The sequence below is a fragment of the Limanda limanda genome, chromosome 12 (assembly GCF_963576545.1).
Source record: "Limanda limanda chromosome 12, fLimLim1.1, whole genome shotgun sequence".
NCBI lineage: Eukaryota > Metazoa > Chordata > Actinopteri > Pleuronectiformes > Pleuronectidae > Limanda > Limanda limanda.
This window is the reverse complement of record NC_083647.1, coordinates 24,330,049-24,351,208: the sequence shown is the minus strand read 5'-3', so window position 1 is coordinate 24,351,208 and position 21,160 is coordinate 24,330,049. Positions and strand designations below refer to the sequence as shown.

General features: G+C 42.6%; 1 protein-coding gene across 1 annotated transcript in view; it reads right to left on the bottom strand.

Moving 5' to 3' along the window:
• Nucleotides 1-21,160, bottom strand: part of gfra4a (GDNF family receptor alpha 4a) — an 88,136-nt gene that overhangs the window by 661 nt on the left and 66,315 nt on the right. Inside the window, exons 4-7 of the mRNA XM_061082189.1 lie at nt 15,026-15,365; nt 12,430-12,539; nt 10,857-10,991; nt 2,668-2,837 (exon numbers count right to left, since the gene is read on the bottom strand). Of these exons, the coding sequence (XP_060938172.1) occupies nt 2,668-2,837; nt 10,857-10,991; nt 12,430-12,539; nt 15,026-15,365 (755 nt within the window). The remainder of the gene's footprint in view (nt 1-2,667; nt 2,838-10,856; nt 10,992-12,429; nt 12,540-15,025; nt 15,366-21,160) is intronic.

Sequence of the window (21,160 nt, the reverse complement as noted above, 5' to 3'; positions counted from 1 at the left end):
TTGTCTGATAGATCTTAACGAGGTGCGACCTCCTCTGTTCTTACCATCTACAAGAGTAGAACTACCATTCAACTTCTATTAAGTAGAAAGCTGAGAGAGACACGTGTGATAGATCCAGTGAGACATCAAAACGTCACAGTATAAAAAGGCATCAAAAATGTAATTAAAATGTGGTAGTATAAAGTAAGTAATACAATATCTTTAGACTAAAGCATCATACTGTTCCTTTAAGATGCTACGATTTACATTGATTGATTGACGTCCTGACGTGACAAGTAACTGAGACATGACCTGACCAAACTCTACAGAATCTGAATCTTTACGAAGAGTCAAAAGATATTTAGAAATAACAGGTTTTAGAAAGTAAACGGGATCATTCTCCAACTTCCTGTCAAACTCTGTTTCCAAACATCACCTGACAACCCATGATTCTCTCTGAATTCCTAAAACTGCTCCAACGATTTTTACTTTCAACTTCTTTTACAAAAAATCCCAATTTGCTTTTCCTCAGTCATTTGGAGAAGCATTTTTTCTAAAGCCCAAATTCACAAATCACAATTTGTCTGATAGATCTTAACGAGGTGCGACCTCCTCTGTTCTTACCATCTACAAGAGTAGAACTACCATTCAACTTCTATTAAGTAGAAAGCTGAGAGAGACACGTGTGATAGATCCAGTGAGACATCAAAACGTCACAGTATAAAAAGGCATCAAAAATGTAATTAAAATGTGGTAGTATAAAGTAAGTAATACAATATCTTTAGACTAAAGCATCATACTGTTCCTTTAAGATGCTACGATTTACAATGATTGATTGACGTCCTGATGCGACAAGTAACTGAGACATGACCTGACCAAACTCTACAGAATCTGAATCTTTACGAAGAGTCAAAAGATTTTTAGAAATTACAGGTTTTAGAAAGTAAACGGGATCGATCTCCAACTTCCTGTCAAACTTTGTTTCAAAACATCACCTGACGAATTCATCACCAGTAGAGAAACGTCATTAAAGAGCAGAACCTGATAACCCATGATTCTCTCTGAATTCCTAAAACTGCTCCAACGATTTTTACTTTCAACTTCTTTTTAAAAAATCCCAATTTGCTTCTCCTCAGTCATTTGGAGAAGCATTATTTCTAAAGCCCAAATTCACAAATCACAATTTGTCTGATAGATCTTAACGAGGTGCGACCTCCTCTGTTCTTAACCCTCAACAAGAGTAAATCTAATATTCAACCTCTATTAAACAACGTAGAAACCTGAGACAGACACATGTTATGGATCCAGTCAGACGTCAAAACATCACAGTATAAAAAGGCATCAAAAATGTCATTAACATGTCGTAGTATAAAGTAAGAAATACAATATCTTTAGAATAAAGCATCAAAAAAATGTAAATGTCACAGTTCAGTCATAAAAATATATTGTAGGAAAGCACCAGAAATGTCACAGTGTAATATAGTGAGCCATTAAAATGTCGTAGTTTAGTAAAAGCATAAAAACTTCAAACTGTTGACTCAGGAGAGGTCGGGGACCCTGGAAGATCACAGGCTGTTTCCATGGTTACCTCCTATTTTCCTCAGTGATAAGTGAATAGAATCGTCTGTTGAATCCAGAGCAGATTGAAACTTCTGCCGTGTCAATGTAACTTTGGTTGGTTCCTCATTTATAAATGAGGATTTGACCCCGAAAGGAAACTGTACATTTAACTTTCCTCTCCTGATGCTCGACCATCAGGTGACGTGACGTCCACGTGACTCGTCTTCCTCTCGGTGGCGCCGAGTCAGACCCGGCGAGGCGGCGCCACCGAGCCGGAACAACGCTGCGTGGGATAAATCACAAGCCCCGAGGCCGGAACATGTAATTTGGGCTTTTGGCTCCTTCCTTCACTTTTCCCTCTGGAAATAAAGCGAGTGGCCTAGTTCTTCATTTAGCTTGTGAAGTTTATTCATATCTGTTGGCAGTTTGTCAATTATGTTATCTGCAGTGTTTTTCCCCAGTTCCCATTAGGAACCACATGCATGGAACAGATTCCCTCAGCCTGAAATGAAGTATATTATTTTTTAATTTCCCCTCTTGATTGAAATTCTGCGTGTGATGCAAAAAACAGATTGTCGGCATTAAAATTGATGTTCAGCTGATGTTTACTTCTTCATTGTACGAGCTACATTAACAATGTTTACAGAGTGTTTATAGTGTTGATGAAGCAGTTATGAATAAGGGACAGTTGTTCTATACGTTCACACTGAGAGTTTATATATATATATTGTGTACATTGAGAGATGTGTGATTAAGCTTTAACTCTCTAGAGGAAGAATTGGATAATTTGAAAAGATGTACTTTCACTTTTATTCATAACTTCTGTGGCTTTGAATGATTGATTTGGACAAAAAGCTTCTGTCAGATAAAGGTTGAACGTAACATGAAGATATATGAGATTTCAGGTTATGATGCAAAAATCTGAAATCAGCTGCAAATGTTCAGTTTGAGTTGTTTCCTCTCGACTTGAGTGGAAGTGACTTTCCCCCCCCCGACACAGTCTGAATCCCAGCGACTCTGTAAATCAAGGTTAGAACAAACCGCTGTGCAGTCACATGACCCAGTTCCGACTCTGACTCCTCCCCTGACGTTCTGTCGGAGCAGGTTCTGCATCTCGCTCCGTCTCACCTGAGTGGGTATCTGTGCTCGCAGGATATTCTGCTCTGTTTCCATGGAGACACCCGGGGCGCTGGTTGTCAGGAACGGGCTCTGGTGGTCCGTCGCTGGACTCGGGATCCCGGGCTGGCCGGCTCCCGTCTTCTCATCGGATCCATTTCCAAAGGACAGGATGGAATTTTCTAGAACACATGAAGGGCAGAGACGTTTTTTAAAGGAGACAAATTAGCAACAGATTTCCATCATCTCTAGTTTCCTTTTTTTGGTCTTTAATGTGAATGTACTTGTGACTGTACTTTGTATGTGGTTATGACATGTGAGGTAAACTCAACCTATCACAGAGAGGTATGAGCAGGCTGAATGACGGAGCACTTTTTAAACTGATGACTACAGATTACTAGGATTTACACCCTGCGGTTCACAGGTCACTGCGACCTTTAACCTTTGACCCTCGACCACCAAAATCCAATCAGTTCATCTTTGAGTCCGAGAGAAAGTTTGTGTTGAATGTGAAATAATTCCCTTCAGGTGCTCTGGAGATATTGGGTTCACAAGGCAAAACATGTGCTTCGTGAGGTCACAGTGCCCTTGACCTTTGACCCTTGACCACCAAAATATAATCAGTTCATCCTTAAGCCAAAATGAATGTTTGTGCCCAATATGAAGAACTTCCCTCCAGGCCTTCTTGAGATATCGTGTTCACAAGAATATGACAGATGTAATGACAAACTGAAAACATAACTCCTCAGAAGGGATTTGATTCTGGTTATATTTCATTTCCTTGGATAAAGGAAGTTGTGCATCAGTGGTTAAACAGAAAAAGTAAATCCTCCTTTCCCATGGAGCAGATTTCTGGATAACAGAAGTTCAGATTTTTCAAAATGTATAAATTGTTCTAGGCCTCCAGTGAGAAACAGCTTGAAAGAGGAGAAACATATGTTATTCATGAACTGGGGAATAAATTTGAAACATGTTATTCTTGAGCCAATAAATACAGTACGGCCTGCAGTGTTGAACACTGACGGCTGTTTGCCACCACAAGGGACACAGGAGGGGGGGGTAGAGAATCCTCTTTCCTCTGTGTGAGATCTGAACTGAAGCTGGAAGAGCCTGGATGGAAAAGAGGCTTTGGTTTTAATTACAGGAATGTCAGAGGCCAGAGTCACACGTGAACAAGAGGAGAACTCGGGTCATTATAGAAAATAATGAACGATAATGAATAATGAACTCAGGCTCAGGAACTAGTTTTTAACGTTATCAGCTGTAGGTAGCATTAAAAAGTAGAGGTGGAACTTTTCCAGACATCGGACGTGTCGACCGAACTGAACCCGATCTTCCTTCCAGCCATCGCCTAGCAACGAAGCTGCGAAAGGAAAATGTTCTTCGGTTGATTAAAGACGTTGAAAGCTAAATTCTTGAAGAAGTTTTCGATCTCTAACCAGGTAGTTTGAAAATTTCATTTCAAACTAGAATGGCTCAGTTCATACTTGTATCAAGGCCAAAGCTCCTTCAATTCAATCAAGCTGCACCACATTCCACACACCTCCTAGATATCCGTCCTCTGAATAATCCAGATCCATGAATTATTCCCTGAGAAACAGGTGAAAACTCTGAAATAACTTATTTTCTCTTACTGTATAAATTGTTGTTTTTATTTATGTAAAGTGCACCAACCACACCATGGCAATGTCCAATATATGCAAATATAATTGGCAATAAAATTAACAATGTTTACAGAGTGTTTATAGTGTTGATGAAGCAGTTATGAATGTGCAACAGTTGTTCTATACGTTCACACTGAGAGTTTATATATATATATATATTGTGTGTAAACTGAGAGATGTGTGACTGAACTTTAACTCTCTAGAGGAAGAATTGGATAATTTGCAAAGATGTAGTTTCACTGTGACTTTTATTCTTGATAACTTCTGTGGCTTTGAATGATTGATTTGGACAAAAAGCTTCCGTCAGATGAAGGTTGAACGCCTCCTAAATATCCGTCCTCTGAATAATCCAGATCTATGAATTATTCCCTAAGAAACAGGTGAAAACTCTGAAATAACTTATTGTCTCTTACTGTATAAATTGTTGTTTTGCATGTAAAGTGCACCAACCACACCATGGCAATTTCCGATATAATTGGCAATAAAAAGAGTTCTGATTCTGATTATGATTCTGAAAAGAAAAAATGATTTAATGAAACAGTTACGATAAGCAGGAAGGTCGTCGAGTCTCCTGAGAATCGTAGACGCTTCCAGCTTCTGTGTGACTCTGATCTTCAGCTCAAGTTGTAATAAAGATAATTTATTGACGCTGCGCCTGTTTACACATGTGCTCCTGAACACACTGTAATTATTGTACCTTGTTATCCAGGCTTCGGTTTATGTTGTATTTAAATCACCTGCTTTATTGGAAGATATTTGATTAGTATTCGTTAGTTTTCTGCTTTAACGAGACTCTTTGTTTTTCTGTCTCGACACAAACACCCACTAACGCGTTTTGCTTCCAGTGAATCAGGAAATCTCACAATAACAACATTCAATCAACTCAATTAACCCGAGTCAGGAAGAATCCTCCCAGAATCCTTCAGGGCCTAATCTCTTCAGAACACCTGTAGCTGATGATGGATCAACCGCCTTGGAGGAAACAAAGCTAATTACTTATATTTATATTTAGGTTATGTGTGCAAAGTTTGGGTTTGTGCCGGATTATTGATTCCAGTGTAAAGATGAAGTGAAGCTCAGTGAGAAGGAGACAGAGCAGTGGAGCCGACTCACAAACCACTAAGAGAGGAGCAGATACTGCAGAGCTACAAGTGGAAATGAAACAAAACCGTTATGCAATGATTATAATTCTTCATAATAAAAGTTGTCAGGACATGAAAGTAAACGGAACATGAAGATGGACGACACGATTCCAGTTCCTCCCTTTGAATAAAACTAGAGCTAAAACATCCCGGCAGTGGAATTTATCTTTAATAGTGTGGAGCCGTGGGGTCGAGGCCCCGCCCCCTTACATGCTCTCAACCAATCATGTGTCAGTCTCAGCTGTTTTCATTGCATCAAATAACGAATTTCAAACATGAACAAACATCAGAGTGCAGCCATTTTTTAATTGAGTTGAAGGAACGAACCCGGACGACGTCTTTCTGTCTCTGGTTCAGATCTTTAAGAAAGAACGATTGATCGACTCCTTTCACTTTACATTTGATCCAGTATTCATATAACAATAGATCCTACAGCTTCTTTAAAGACATAACTCTCCTCCGACTTGGATCTGGCAGCAGCAGCCGAGTTCCTCCACCGTAACAAGCTCTGATGAACACTCTCTCCATCGCCTGGTCCCCGAGGCAAACGGCACAGGAAGCTAACGACGAGCTGGAGCAGCGTGTGGAACGTTCAGCAGCTAAAGAGACAGGGATTGTGTGTTGATGTTGTGCGGCGCCGAGAGGACAAAGAAACCTCATGAATACAAAGTGTGTTGTCAGGTAAATGTGAAGAACTCTACTCGTGTGTTCACATTGAAACACGTATCAGAACCAAAAGTCCACGTGATTCAGAGACAAACCTCTAAAAGCAGGGATTAATCTCCTGCTGCAGAAATCTTTAAGTCGTTATTCTCAGATGTTTAATCACCTCCATCAAGAAGGTTATGTTTCACCACTTCTCATTAGTTTTTTGGATCAGCAGCATTACTCAAAATCTGTTTCACGAATTTCAATGAAACTTGGTGGAAAGGTGAGAAATGGACCAAGAAGGAAGCAAAAATGTTTCAACGTGGATCAAGATCTAAAATGGCACTAACTCTAAATCTTTCTTAAACATTGGCGAAATCATTTCAATAAACAGATGATCTTCAACTTGAGGGAACTCCATCATCAGCTGATTGAAACTGACAATAGTTGATGTTTTCACTATCACAAGTTGCATAAGAACGTAGATTTCTGGCAGCGGCAGAAACACAGGAACACGTCTTATTGTTTCTCAACCTTATTTCTTGGTAAAATCTTTATAAGGAGAAGGATGACTTGGTCTCTAGGTGGTAATCTTAAAAGAAAAGCCAGACTTTGACTCAGTCTGCCACAAACAAATTGAAATCATCAGTCAGATTTCTTGTCTGTTACGATGCGATAATGATCCTGATGAATTTTTTAACGGGCCACTTCCAGTAAGAAGGCTGTGACTGGGAGGAACGGTCCAGTATGTACATCCTGTGCTATGTATAATTCACAGTCCTCTGGGTTTATATGGTTTTATACAAAGAGAATTAACATCAACTTCTTGGACAATGACTCACGACCACATGAGGAATTAATATTCCACAAGCATTAATTTTCATTCGGTTAATGGGCGACTCGACAGCAATTACGTTTGCATGAAAGTCGTTTCAATTAGAATGTGCTCAGATGAAAACATGTATCAGAGATCCATCTATTAACGTCTCGGGCTCAGACTGTGAGATGGATGTGGTGCTCAGACTCAGAAATCTGCTCGTTAGTCCATCTTCTCCCAGTAGAAACACCCAGAAGCCACTGGCTGGTTACTGGTGACAGGATTTCAAATACAGTTACGTATCGGAAGGGTGTGACAGACAAATGCTGATTTCTCACAGGGTCACAACATATGGATCTGTCCAACCTTCCCTGGTCTAGTGGTTAGGATTCGGCGCTCTCACCACCGCGGCACGGGTTTGATTCCCGGTCAGGGAACTACATGTTTGGAGAGGCGGTGGACTAGTGGCAGAAACTTGGACTATGGGCAGAAAAGGTCTCTGGTTCGTCTCTGGTTCGACTCCACGGAGAAACAACAAAAAGACGAACCTGGATTGATCTGTCCAAAAATCCAAGAGGATTCTCCCTACCCTGTCTAGTGCCCCTGAGCAAGGCACCTTACTCCCCCAACATCTGCTCCCCGGGGCCGTACATGGCTGCCCACTGCTCTGTGTGTCCTGCACCAGATGGGTTAAAAGCAGAGGTTACATTTCCCTCCTTGCATGATTGTGCTTGTGCATGTCTGTGCATGTGTTTGGGACAAATAAATAAATAAATGTATCTTAAGTGTTTCACCTTTGCAAACAAAATCCTGCAGCAATCAATGTGGCGTCTCAAGCTGGAGCAGGTGGACGGGTGACCTGCGTGGTTTTGTTGTCGCCTACATAATTAGAGAAACTGGTTTTTGCAACAGAACTGTGCATTGCTTAAAGAGAGCCTGTGACCCAGCGAATGCTTTATGTTATCTCTGTGCATTTGACAATAAAGAATCTTGAATCTCTTGAACAGAACCGTCACCGACGGACAGAATGGAATCATCGTCTGTTCCCTGTGATCACACGAGGATCCCGGTGAAAAGAGAGAAACGTTCAGGAGGAGGATTAATTTCCCCCCCGATCATTGGCTCTATTCCAAGCCTCCTCTTGCCGAAACCATTACCTACATTTCTTTCTCCCCCAAAATAGAAGTGTCGCTTGGCAAATGAGACCGAACGCCGATTGAGATGAGAGTCCGACGCGCTCCACCGCTGCTCCACGGAATCGCCTTCCCCATTAGAAACCTGTTCATCCTGATTATCACGTAGGCGCTCACGATCTGGCCTTGTGAGGGGGGGGGATGTCTCTTTGCTCAGACTCGGGGAAATGAGGCCAGTCGGTCTGAGGACGGTTCTGCCGGCTCTCTGAGGAGCTTACAGTAAACAGCACACAGGAGCTGAGTCGGAGTCTGAGTCCTAGCTGCAGGATGCACATGAGCGGTTCTGCAGAAACACAAGGCGTCAATCAACCGGCTGGAAAACACCTGGGATGACTCGGCCATTAATTTGCTTTCCTGAAGATTCGTTGTGTCACTGACTCAGACCAGGAAGCATCAGACAGGACTCTGCATGTTTCATGGCAGATTTCCTCTGAAGGGCAGTGGTGGAGGAAGTACTGAAGTTTAGTACTTAAGTAAAAGTACAAGTACCCAGGAACATATATATACTTAAAAGCAAAAAAAGTACTACATCAATAATCCTACTTAAGTAAAAGTAAAAAGTACTTACTTTTACTTTTACTTTACTATTTTGATAAAGAATGCAGATACAGATACTGGTAATACTCATGCATCTACAGATGTCACTACTAGTAATAATTGTAAGCAACAACATTTGCTTATTGGAAAGGTTGGTGTACTTATTGTGCTTACCTTCTGTGATACTGTTCACACTCTATCTTACAATTCTGCGGAAGTTATCTACCAGTGAAGAGACAATGAATAGTTACTTTAAAAGAAAAAGTAACGTGACGTTTCCTCCGACTACGTCTACACACGGAGACAAAGATTCAGCTCTTTTCCAAATGGCGAAACAAGAAGAACCAGATCTTCACAGCCTCCTCCTGCACCTGTTTGTGTTTTTCCCTCTGAGTGCATTTTAAAAAATGTGGATAACTCTGTCAGTCGCTCCTCCAAAGTGTTTGTGTTGTGGAGAAGAAGAAGAATGAAAGAGAGCGAGAGAGAAGTTCACACTTTAGCAGAACAGAGGGAAACATTGTTGAATCGGCTGTTTGGGAAAGTCACAGATATTCGGGCGAACGCGGCGTCACCACATCACAAAGGAGCTTTGAGATATCGTTAGAAGTCTCATGGTTGAAGCTCAAAGGGAAATGATGAGAAGCGAGTGAAACTAATAGGAAAAGCAAAATGTTTATGTGACATAAATAACTTCCTGAACAACATATTTATTGTTTGTGCAGAACAAAAACCATTAAAAGCCACAGTTGGGAGATAAATCAGTTGTGTTATAATGGTTCGGCTCAGACACTAATAAGGTTTGGATCAGCTTGAGGGAAACGGTTTGTGTTGAAACGGCCTCTGGACAATTGAACATATGTTTCATTAACCTTAATAACTGTTATTATTTGCTTCCTACAGAGGAAACTGAGCGATCTTCAACAATCAGCCTCCTCCTGTTGCTTCCTCTTCAAAAGGATAACAAGGTTTAAAAGGTTGATATTTAATCTTGAACTGGTTCCATGATGGTTTCTGTACATTTGATGCATTGAGCAGATGGATGAATATGAATATGAACAGCTGATAACTCCGCCCCCCCCCCCCCCCCACTGGCTTCAGGCCGTCTCACTGTAACTCTGCAAACACATCAAAGGATGTTGCCACGGATTATTTTGTTCACAAGCTCGACTTTGTTAATCCTCACGCTCGTCCTGGTTCTTATTGTCCCTGTGTAGCCGGGGGTCTCTCTCTCTTTCTCTTTCTCTCTCTCTCTCTCTCTCTTTCTCTCACTCTCTCTCCGTCTCTCTCTCTCTCTCTCTCTCTATCGGCTTTGGGCCTAAATACAAAAAAAAACAGAAAAAACGATCGTCCTGGTTAACTTCCTGTATGGTTTAGCTAAGGGTCTATGTCTCTCTCTCTCTTTTAAAACAGCCAGTCTCTCTCTCTCTCTCTCTGGGTCTATGTCTCTCTCTCTCTCTTTGAAACCAGCCAGTCTCTCTCTCTCTCTCTCTCTCTGGGTCTATGTCTCTCTCTATCTCTTTTAAACCAGCCAGTCTCTCTCTCTCTCTGGGTCTATGCCTCTCTCTCTCTTTTAAACCAGCCAGTCTCTCTCTCTCTGGGTCTATGTCTCTCTCTCTCTTTTAAACCAGCCAGTCTCTCTCTCTCTCTCTCTAGGTCTATGTCTCTCTCTCTCTCTTTTAAACCAGCCAGTCTCTCTCTCTCTCTCTCTGGGTCTATGCCTCTCTCTCTTTTAAACCAGCCAGTCTCTCTCTCTCTCTCTCTCTCTCTCTCTCTCTCTCTGGGTCTATGTCTCTCTCTCTCTCTCTCTCTCTCTCTCTCTTTTAAACCAGCCAGTCTCTCTCTCTCTCTCTCTCTCTCTCTCTGGGTCTAGGTCTCTCTCTCTCTCTCTCTCTTTTAAACCAGCCAGTCTCTCTCTCTCTCTCTCTCTCTGGGTGTATGTCTCTCTCTCTCTTTTAAACCAGCCAGTCTCTCTCTCTCTCTTTTAAACCAGCCAGTCTCTCTCTCTCTCTCTCTCTGGGTCTATGTATCTATCTCTCTTTTAAACCAGCCAGTCTCTCTCTCTCTTTTAAACCAGCCAGTCTCTCTCTCTCTCTCTCTCTCTCTCTCTCTCTCTCTCTCTCTCTCTCTCTCTCTCTCTCTCTCTCTCTCTCTCTCTCCCTCTCTCTCTCCCTCTCTCTCTCTCTCTGCAGCTCCTACTCACTCAGGCAGACGTTGTCGTGGTAGAACTCCAGGAAGTCGCTGCACTGCTCCCTGTGGTTCCCGCTCGCTGCACACGAGCACCAGGGCCCCACGTTGGAGGTGGAGTTGTCAAGGTAGTTGGGTGTTATCGTGCTTCCTGCAGAGGGGGAGGGAGGAGGAAAGAGGGAACAGCTCCGTGTGGTTACAGGCGTCTTGAAACAGTGCAGCTCATTAAACGAAAACTTCTCACATTACCGGGTTTACAACACAATCACGGCGTCTGACCTTGAGATCACAGAAACAGGAAGTAATCTCTTCATTTAATCTGAGATGAATTTGTATTTTTTCCAGCCTGTCGCCCTTCGGGGACGATGTGCTTCTTGTAAACACCTCGTAAAAATGAGCCGTTTCTTAAAGAAAGGCGAAAAAGACAAAAAAAACTATTTGCAGAGTTTAACGTTCCAACAAATTGAATGTTTGAGACGGTTTGTATCTCATTTAATCGTATTAGGACCTCGAGCTGATTACCATAATAAAATACAGGCATTTCTATCATCAGAATGCATTAATCAGGTCAAGTTATTAGTGTGATGGAATATATAAAAGTGTATAAAGACAGAAACTGGCAGGTGAGTGACGCAGATCAAATGTTGATGGTTCAATTCTAATAACCTAGAAGTGCTGACCTCACAGATTATTTTTGAAACTCTCTGATCTCAAGTTACAGTCGATGTATTGAACATACACATGAATAGAAGCTGCTCGTTAATATCAGGGGCGTCTTATTTGATTCTCCTCCTCAGAGGGATCAAATCAAAGGCGGTTTCCTGACGTGTGTTTCTGCTGAGTCAGGTTCCAGCTCTTTGATGAGTCACCGACGGGTCTCACGTGGACTCTTCGCCCCTTCGGAGCTTTTCAGCAGTAAACGATTGGGAAGTCATTTTTTTCCCCGGCTCTGGTAATAAAGCCTCGTGCTTCTAAAGGAGGTTTGGAAAATAAAATTGCTAAAACACTTTGCTGCAGAGATTCTGATTCACCTGCACATTGATTTTTCTGCTTTCCAAACAACAACCAGAGTCCCACTTCTACTGCTGCTGTCTGGAAGGACCAATCACTGCTGCTCAGCTTCCTGTCTCCGTCTTCCTTTATCTGTCTCCTTCACTAACCAACCACCCCCCCCGCCCTCTTTCTGCAGCAGTGCATTGTGGTCCCATAACCACGCTTTGAGACTGAGTGCTTTATAACAACCTTTATGTGAATCTTTTGTCGGGTTTTTTATCTAAAGCACAATAAGCTGTGTTGTGTGTTGTGCGCCTCGGCCCGGCCCTCCCGCCCCCCCCACTCGTTGTCATGTCGGGGATAATTCTCTCACAACAGCGGTCAATAGTTGTAATTGCACTACTCATGATGCCAGCAGCTTGGCCGGGCGCATTAATCAGAGCTCCATCGATCATCGCTCTGCACCTCTCATCCCAATCCTCCACTCGCTCTTTTGATTCCTGCTCAGTGCTCTTGTGCCTTCCTCCCTCTACAACCTGTTCTGCTCCCGATCCATCACAGAGAGAGAGAGGGAGGGTGTGTGATGTGGTTCTTACCTATCAGGCCGGTGTACGCCAGTAGACACGCTGCGTAGTTGTCCTGCTTGCAGCCGCTGGCGCTCGGCTCCGAGGGCTGGCAGTCGTACTGGAACTGAGCCCAGCGAGACCTGAGGGAGCAGGAACATGAGATCCATCATTTACTCTCACTTGGCTGCTGCTGCACACGTTGTGTTACTGCAGGTTGTGTGCGTCTGAAAGCCACAACGCTCGTCTACCTTCCCGTGGTCCTACCCCCCCCCCACACACACTTTCCCCTGCTTGTCGCCTCCTGGATGGAAGCCAGGCTGTAAGGAGTCACTGAGGAGCAGAGCTGGGCCTCGGCTCCGCCTCCTAAACACTTTGCTGCCTTGCTAGAGATGAGACAAATATGAATCTTCCATATTCTATTCTTCACCTTTTCCCGCCAGCCGCCCAGACATCGACCTTCATCATCATCATCATCATCATCATCATCATCATCATCATCATCATCATCATCATCATCATCACACAAGGCTATCGCTGCCATCATATCGCATCATCTGGCATTTGCAGCCCGATCCCCTCAGGGCCCCGGGACTCCCGGCTCGCCACCTCGTTTGTCATGTCATCGTAATGATGTGTGTAAAACTTAAAGGCTTCTGTTCTAAGTGAAGCCGTCGTCTGCGGGTTAATGCCAGTGGGGGGGGGGGGTGGGGGCGGGCGGGGGGGCCTTGAGACGCTCCATCCATCGGCGGCGGCTGCAGGAGACGCCTGATCGATGGCTGTGACAGATGAAGCTCTTTGTTTTCCTGACATTTGAAGAGGAAGAAGATTAAGAGTCGGGCGAGCGTTGGCTGTCTGAGCGGGGGGGAAGGGGGCGGGGTTTGACTGGATGGGTCGGAGGACTCCATGTTCTCAGTCTCCAGTGACAGAGACAAAAGACAGCGTCTGAATTATAATGACTCGGTACATTGTCGGGTAAAGAGTAAAGAGATCTTTGTTTCCATCAGTGTCACTCGCTTACTGGGATTCAACCCAGAATAAATATGATATAATATAAATATAAATATAAACAAAGCAGACGGACATCTGTCTTTTTATTTAACACATTTTTTTAAAAATTGTCACATTGATTTTCTGTTGTTGTAAGGGACATTAATCCATAGCTGTTGTTAATTAATATTTTCCTCTGTTTTATTTGAACCAGGTCAAAGGTCAATGAACACCTTTCATTGCTTTGTCTTTACTGAACTTTTCCTTTAATCTCTGTTTCTTGAGTTACACAGGGTCACTCTCCTCCATCAGGTCTCGGCTGCAGGATATTACACGTTTTTATTTCCGAGCCACGTGTGAATCCTGAGGGATAATGTCTTTTTCTGATAATGACTCTTCCACGTGTTGCTCGGCCGCTTCGCCCAGAAACTGAATAACAGAATTTAATGGAACTGCTCAAACACAGTTAATGAGTATAACAATTGAATTAATTAAACAAAGCTGACTAATTGAATCTAAATGAACATTTCAAACCGGCCAGACTCGCCCAAGATTCACAATCCTACTCACAGAGCTGAGGGACCGAGCTCTTTGTGCTTTCTACAGATTTCTTAGAAGCATAATTTCTTTCTTGGATGAGAGAACAGTTTGATATTTGCTTGGTGCATGTTGGAATAAAGTCTTCTTCTGTAGATAGCTGAAGCTAAAATGTGTTTGACCACAGAGATTTAACTTATGATCTTCAGAACACACACACAGGCAGTTTGGCCAGAACGTCAGACCACACACTTTTCAATCAGGTCCAATCATGGCTTCAAATGAATGTGAATTTGCTACATGCTCCAGATCCATGCAGCGTTATATTTGCCTCCAGTTTAATAATAAGGAATATGTGTCCAGTGTCAAACAGCAGAGAACAAGTTTTCTGTTGAAGCTGATAAAACATCCAACGAGACAAAGAGAACGTTTCCTCAGGAGACTTCAGATCAAACCAGATGCCGGATGAGTCGCTAACAAGTTAAACTCAATAATCATAACTGGATCAAAGTTTGTTTCTCCATTAATCTGGGAGTCCACCGTCTGCTAAACTGTCAAAAACATTAAATTCAGCTTTAAGTCTGGGACAACAGCTTCAGGGCAGCACTTTAACATCATGATTTATCAATTTCAAATGTCAAGTCAATACAATATAACTCCTGGGAAGTATCTCAGCTTTTATATTTAAAAAAACAAACACCTTTATGATCCTGTAGCAGAAGCTGCTCGGTTCATTGAGTCGAATGATTCCAACTTAGGAAACCAGGTGTAAAACTGTCTCCAGGTGTCAGACATGATGTGTTTTCGTACCGTAGAAGGAAAGGCTGTGTGCATTTGCAAACACTGTGCAAAGACCTATGTTAAGAATGACACAACGATGCAGAAGCATATAGTCAAGTGCCCAAAGTTTCCTCAGGGCTCAAATCAGCCTCTAACAAAACAAAATGTTTATATTTATGTCTGTATATGACAAGGTAAATACAGTTAGTATAAATGACCCACAACATTTCCAGTTTATTCCCGTTAATTCCCATGGAAAGTTTCCAACTTTGAAAATTCCCGGAATTTTGCAACCCTAGTCAGACCTGATGTGTTTTCGTACCTGCACACGTAGTCGGCCTTGCAGACCCGCAGCTGAGCAAGGCAGTTGGGCTTCTCCTTGTCTTCGTAGGAGCAGGACGGCACGATGGTCTGCCTCCGGCGCTCGGAGCACGCCGTGTCGGTGCAGGGACAGAACAGCAGCTCGTGGGTGTAGTCGGGGGGGACGCGGTCGAAGAACTTCCTCAGCGCCTTGTTGCACTTGGGTCGGTTGCACGGGCCCGAGCGCGCCGACGGCTGGATGCAGGACGACACGTACTCCGTCCGCAGCTTCTGACACGTCTCGTCGATGTTGCACGCCTTGGCGGCGTCCAGGCAGCGGTTCACCGTGGTCACCTCCGATTCTGAGAGAGGGCGGAGACACAGAGCGTTTCATCTTCTGTGTGGTTTGATTCAGGATTTCTTTTCATTGTCAAATGCACAGAGATAATGTGAAGCAGTCGCTGGCAATGAAATACTTGGGTCACAGGCTCGGCAGTAATTTCAACCAAAATATTTAATAATATAAAAAAATAAATAGTATAAAATAGAATAAAATAGAATATCAATAAAATAGAATAAAATAGAATATCAAAAATTTAAAATAGAAAATAAAAAATTGATATCTAAACAGGCTCTCTTTAAGCAATGCTCAGTAATTTCAACCAAAAAAATTAAATAAAATGAAAATAGAAGTAGTATAAAATAGAATAAAAAAGAATATCAATAAAATAGAATAAAAAAGAATATCAAAAATTTAAAATAGAAAATCAAAAATATATTTCTAAACAGGCTCTCTTTAAGCAATGCTCAGTAATTTCAACCAAAAAAATAAAATAAAATAAAAATAGAAATAGTATAACATAGAACAAAATAGAATATCAATAAAATAGAATAAAATAGAATATAAAAAATTTAAAATAGAATATAACATTTTTTAAATAGAAAATAAAAAATATATATATACACAGGCTCTCTTTCAGCAATGCTCAGTAATTTCATCCAAAAAAATAAAATAAAATAAAAATAGAAATAGTATCAAATAGAATAAAATAGAATATCAATAAAATAGAATAAAATAGAATATCAAAAATTTAAAATAGAAAAGAAAAAATATATATCTAAATATATATCTTTACAGATGAAGAGAAAAATAAAACAACAATAGTTCAATTTGTGCAGTAGTGCAAATATTCAAATATGCTTATTACGGTGCTGGTGCAAATATGCAAATATGCCAGGGTGCTGGTTTGGTGAAGTTATTTGAGTTATTTGAGACAAATCAAATCCCAGACAGTGTTTACCAATCATCACCGGTTCTGATCGACTCTCACCTCCACACTCAGACGCTGACAGATATAAAAACAGAAATGTTTCTTCTTCAAGAACAAACCAAACCAAAAGTATGATGATGTGAAATAATCTCCTCTGTAATGAAAAGGGAAATGAACAGTGAGTAAATGTTGCATGAGCCCGGGCTCTGGATGTGTTTCAGCCGAGGCCCTAATGGCTGAATATTTCATTCTGCTGGGTTAATGCAGAGTGGCAGAGCTGGAGGAGCCGCCCCCCCCAGCCCCTCCCTGCACAACAAGGCCTGTAATCACTGCTCCTTCCCCTCCACCCGTCGATCCATCTCTCAAACATCCCTCCATCCCCGACTCACCTGACTCCCTCCTCTTCCCTCTGCCATCCTCCTCCCTCACTCCGTGCCTGCTTCTCTCAGCGCTGCCATCACCCCCCCCCCTTCCCCACCCCCCCACTCCATCTGTTTCCTCCTGTCTCGTGCTCAGCTCTCTCTCTCCCTCGTCCTCCATCCATCCCTTCTTCCTCCACTCGCTCCGTCCCTGTCCGCCTCAGTGCTCCCGTGGTAACGAGCCACTTCTCGTAACCATCTTCTCTTTTTGTGTGTTGGTGACATTATTTCCAAATCTATCATCAGGGTTTATTCCCCCCCCCGCCCCGCCCTCAGAGCGACCTCCCAGTCGGCCCCGGTGACGCTCAGCTCCTCTGGCAGATCGCTGTGCTCATTAGTTTGTGAAATGCCGGTCGTTGTGTCTCTCGGTGAGTTCAGCTCTCACCAAGCTGTCAAATCAAATATGAACGTCCTTGGAGAGGAAGCTAACAACCCTTCACAAAGCATAGGTTATTACCAACTTAACTGCTAAGCAGACAGGGGGGGGGGGGGGGGGGTGCACATGGGTGGGAACCTGAACGTGCACATTCATGTGAAATCCTTCTGGTTTATTTTCAAACCATTATTAATTGGGAGGGGACCTGCAGAGCCATGGACCCTCTTATCCTGCTTCACATCGAAATGCAGGACATGACAGCTACTTGAAAGTGAAGCCAAAGTGTCTCGATCGCCCCCTGGTGGCTGGCTAGAGTACAGGTCATACGTCCTGCCATGTTCGCTACTTAAAGCTTTAAAGACAGGGAGAGACGTCATGATTGACAGCTGAGACCCTGAACTCCATCTGCTGATCATCACATCAGAGACGTGTCGTCCATCTTGATTTTTTACAGATATCGAGTAATAACAAATTCCAATATTGTGATTACCTTAAAAATATTTGTGTCTCCTGTATTACGACACATTCAAGACTCATTGTATTAATTTGATAAACATAAATGTCAATAGGGTCATACGACAAGGTATCCAATAAGAAGGTGACCTCAGATCTGCGGGGGACAAATGTGTCCTTACATCCCCAAGATAAATATATATATATATTTCAAAGTCATTTCTGTGTGTACGTACATGAATTGTCCATGTTTGTAATATGATAAACACCCGGATACGCTCAGAGGAAGATTCCGGTGAAGAAGCAGTTTTTAATCCTTCTTCTGTGGCCGTGACTCAGACTCGTCTTCGTCGTCCTTTGTACCGACGGCAGCGGAGCCGCCACAAAGGTGAATATTTGATTTTCCCTTTCAGTCTTTGATGCTGGTCACATTCATATTGGATGAACACGGCTGGAGATGAATCCTTTTCTACACACGGGCCCTTGACGAGCTGCACTTTGGCTTCATCCTCGGCTTAAAGTGTTCAGCCTCATCGCCAGTGTATTAAAATATTATTTCTCAGGGACTCAACCAGTTGCACCAAAAGACCAAATGAAACAAAACTGTATTTTCCTAACAGCTGTGGTGCATGAAGTAGAAAATCTCAGAGGCTGGAAAAACAATTCCAGTCTCTCCCAGAAACCAGCGATGCGTTAAGAAGCTGAGTTTCCGAGCAGAAACATCTCACGTGTTTAACAGAAGCTTCTTCAGAAACCCACTGACTTGACTTTACTTTACTGATTAATTGGCAAAGGGCAAAGAACAGCGTTGTATAAACATGGCTTCAAAATGTGACGAGCTGCGGCTGCGGCGTCCGTCCCTGGAAACGCTCATTACCGTGTCTGAGGGAGCGACGCTGGAAGGATGGTAAAAACATCCATTCATCACGTCTTTGTTGTTTTGACCTCCCGCCGAGTCGCCGGAGGGACATTTACGAGGAGGCTTCACACAGAGGGTCCGACGCTGCAGTGATTCACACCGGCCCCCTAATAACAAGCGCTGTCAATTTAATAAGCAGCTTATGGGCGAGGTCACGAGACGTATGATGACGTGTGTTAGAGAGGGCGTCGCCCAAACCACAGCTGTTTGGTTGTTCTCAGGGTTTCTATCATGCAAAACACAACTAACGTGTCTCAGGTTGTAGTGTATTTAGCTAGTAGCTGATGGATCTTTTGAGCATGGTTGTGAAGTGCAATGACATGTTGGTGTCCTGGGGCGCCTTGAATCTTATGAGCTGGCTTTCATTACATCTGCCTCGTGTTAAGACCAACTTGGGGAAGACAGCTTTCTGTTATAAAGCACCCTACATTTGGAATGAGGTCCAAAAATCTTTAAAGTTGCGCTCATTTGTTTCATTGACGGAGTTCTCGAGTCTGGTCTCATGTACAGCTGACTTCTCCTGCAGTGACTATAACTGCTAGTTGACTTGGCCATAGTATTTTATTGACGAATTGTTTTATACCTTGTGTATATATATATGCATATTTATTTCATTCCTATTTATTCAATGTATTAACTTTTAATGTATCAACTTTTTTATTGTACCCTCGGCACCATTGTAAATGAGGGTCTTATCCCTCAATGTGTCTTCCGAGGCTTAAATAAATATTCAATCAATGTCTAGACTTTTAAGAACTATTCTAGATGCGCTCTGCTAAATTCCTCCTACTCTGAACGTTATATGCAAACAGGTTCTGCAAGGAAGGTTCACCTGCTATCACACCTGCAGTTGAATTTTTGTGGTTTTCAATCTACAGACATGTGTTCAAACGTTTCTTTTGAACACAGAGCTGTTGAAACTTCACTCCAGGATTTACATGAAGATAGTGTCTCCATGTCTCAAAGGTTAACCTGTCCCACCACGTTCACCTCTAACCATTGGAGAACTCAAACCTTCCCTCCTCTCAGCTTGCACCCAGTTCTGTCTATAAATGTCTCCCGGGTATAACCATGGTGAAACTTCTTGTAATAAACATTATACTTGTAAGTTCTGGGTCTGTGGTCTTCTTCTCTTCAAACACCGACTTCAACAACACTGCTGCTAGAAAGACACAACAAGGTGAGGACAGTTTATCACATTTCCCTAATCGACGATCTCACTCAATCCCGCTCCACAGGCTCGTAGAGCGGGAGCGGGTCAAGGAGACGAGTGAGAGCACCCCCCCGTCCCTGGTGATTCTCTAAGAAGCATGAATGGATGGCGCTGAGCTGCTGGGATTCGAAGTGGGTTTGGAACCAGCTGTGGGAGGATGCATGGAAACGGAGTACGTGTTTGCTAATGCTACAGATTCAATAGACAGAAGAGGCGGTTGTGATTTGCCAGCGTCTGCAGTTGTGCTTTTTTTAGTCCACATTAAACAGACTCTCTCTCCCACGCTGCAGGTTTTCCTAACGGGGGGGGAACCAATTTAAAGTGGCACAAAGCAAAGGGCCCTGACTTCCACCTGGAACTAAATTACTGTGCTAGTTTCAAACCACTGGATTTGTCATTTTCTTTTCCCATGTGTCCAAATTGCTTGAATTGCCAGTGCACTTAAAACGAGCTGTGGTCAGGTTCTCTGTGGGAGAGGCGTTATCTCTAGGCGGGGGGGGGGCAGCCTGGTTTCACTAGAGGCGACTTCATCGGGTGTTCTACATTCGTGGATATGGAACTGACTGAGTTGATTTTTTTTTGGCAGAACGTGACCTTTTTCCAAATCTACATCGAGCCTTTGAATCAAAGCTCTTTTTACTTCTCTACCTGGACCGGCTGCTGCTGGTCAGAATGAAACCAGAATGTGTGAAGAACTAGTTTAAAGGGGAAAAGATTTATTGCATATCAAACCCATAAAAACACCCACGATTCATTAAAGAAAACTAAGAACAACCATCTGGAACAGCTTCTTTCTGCCTTTAAATCATCAAACGTGGATTTGGAGACATCTTGAAAACACTTACGATCGTGTGTTTAGATTATTAGACCTTAAAGTTTCATCTGTTATCATAAGTCTCCTTTTATAAGTGGGGAGGCAATAGAAATGAGAATCCCATACTTTAGATTATGTTATTCTTGTAGGTTATGGAAACAAATGTAGATTATTCCCTCGGATGTTAATTTGTACTTTGAAGCTTTTGTTTGAGTTTGATCTGTTGTATAACAACATTGAATTCTATGACAACTCTTTTTATGTATGGCAAATTGGAAATTAAATCTGAACATTATCTGAATTTACCTCTAATGGTTTTAAACAAACTGAATCATGAAGCAGCTTCGTCACAAACTGTCTTTCTCAGTCATCTTGAAATCATATAAAATGAGAATTTGACTCTATAACTAGCATCTCTGCTTGTTTCGTTTTTTAAATATAACTCCTGTGAGACTGTGACGTTCCTCCCTGAGCTGCCATTATCCTCTTATTTAAACTTTGAAGACATTTATCATTTGACAGTGCAGCACACATGAAGACCTTCCATCCTGATCTCTTCACTCGAGTCTTTTTATCAAAGTTCCACAAACGCTTTGTCTCGAGTCGTCCAGAGAAAAACAAAACACTCGACTCTCTGTGTCGTCTCCGGCGGGAAAGAACTCGTCTCCTCTGTCTGCTCCAGAACCTCTGAG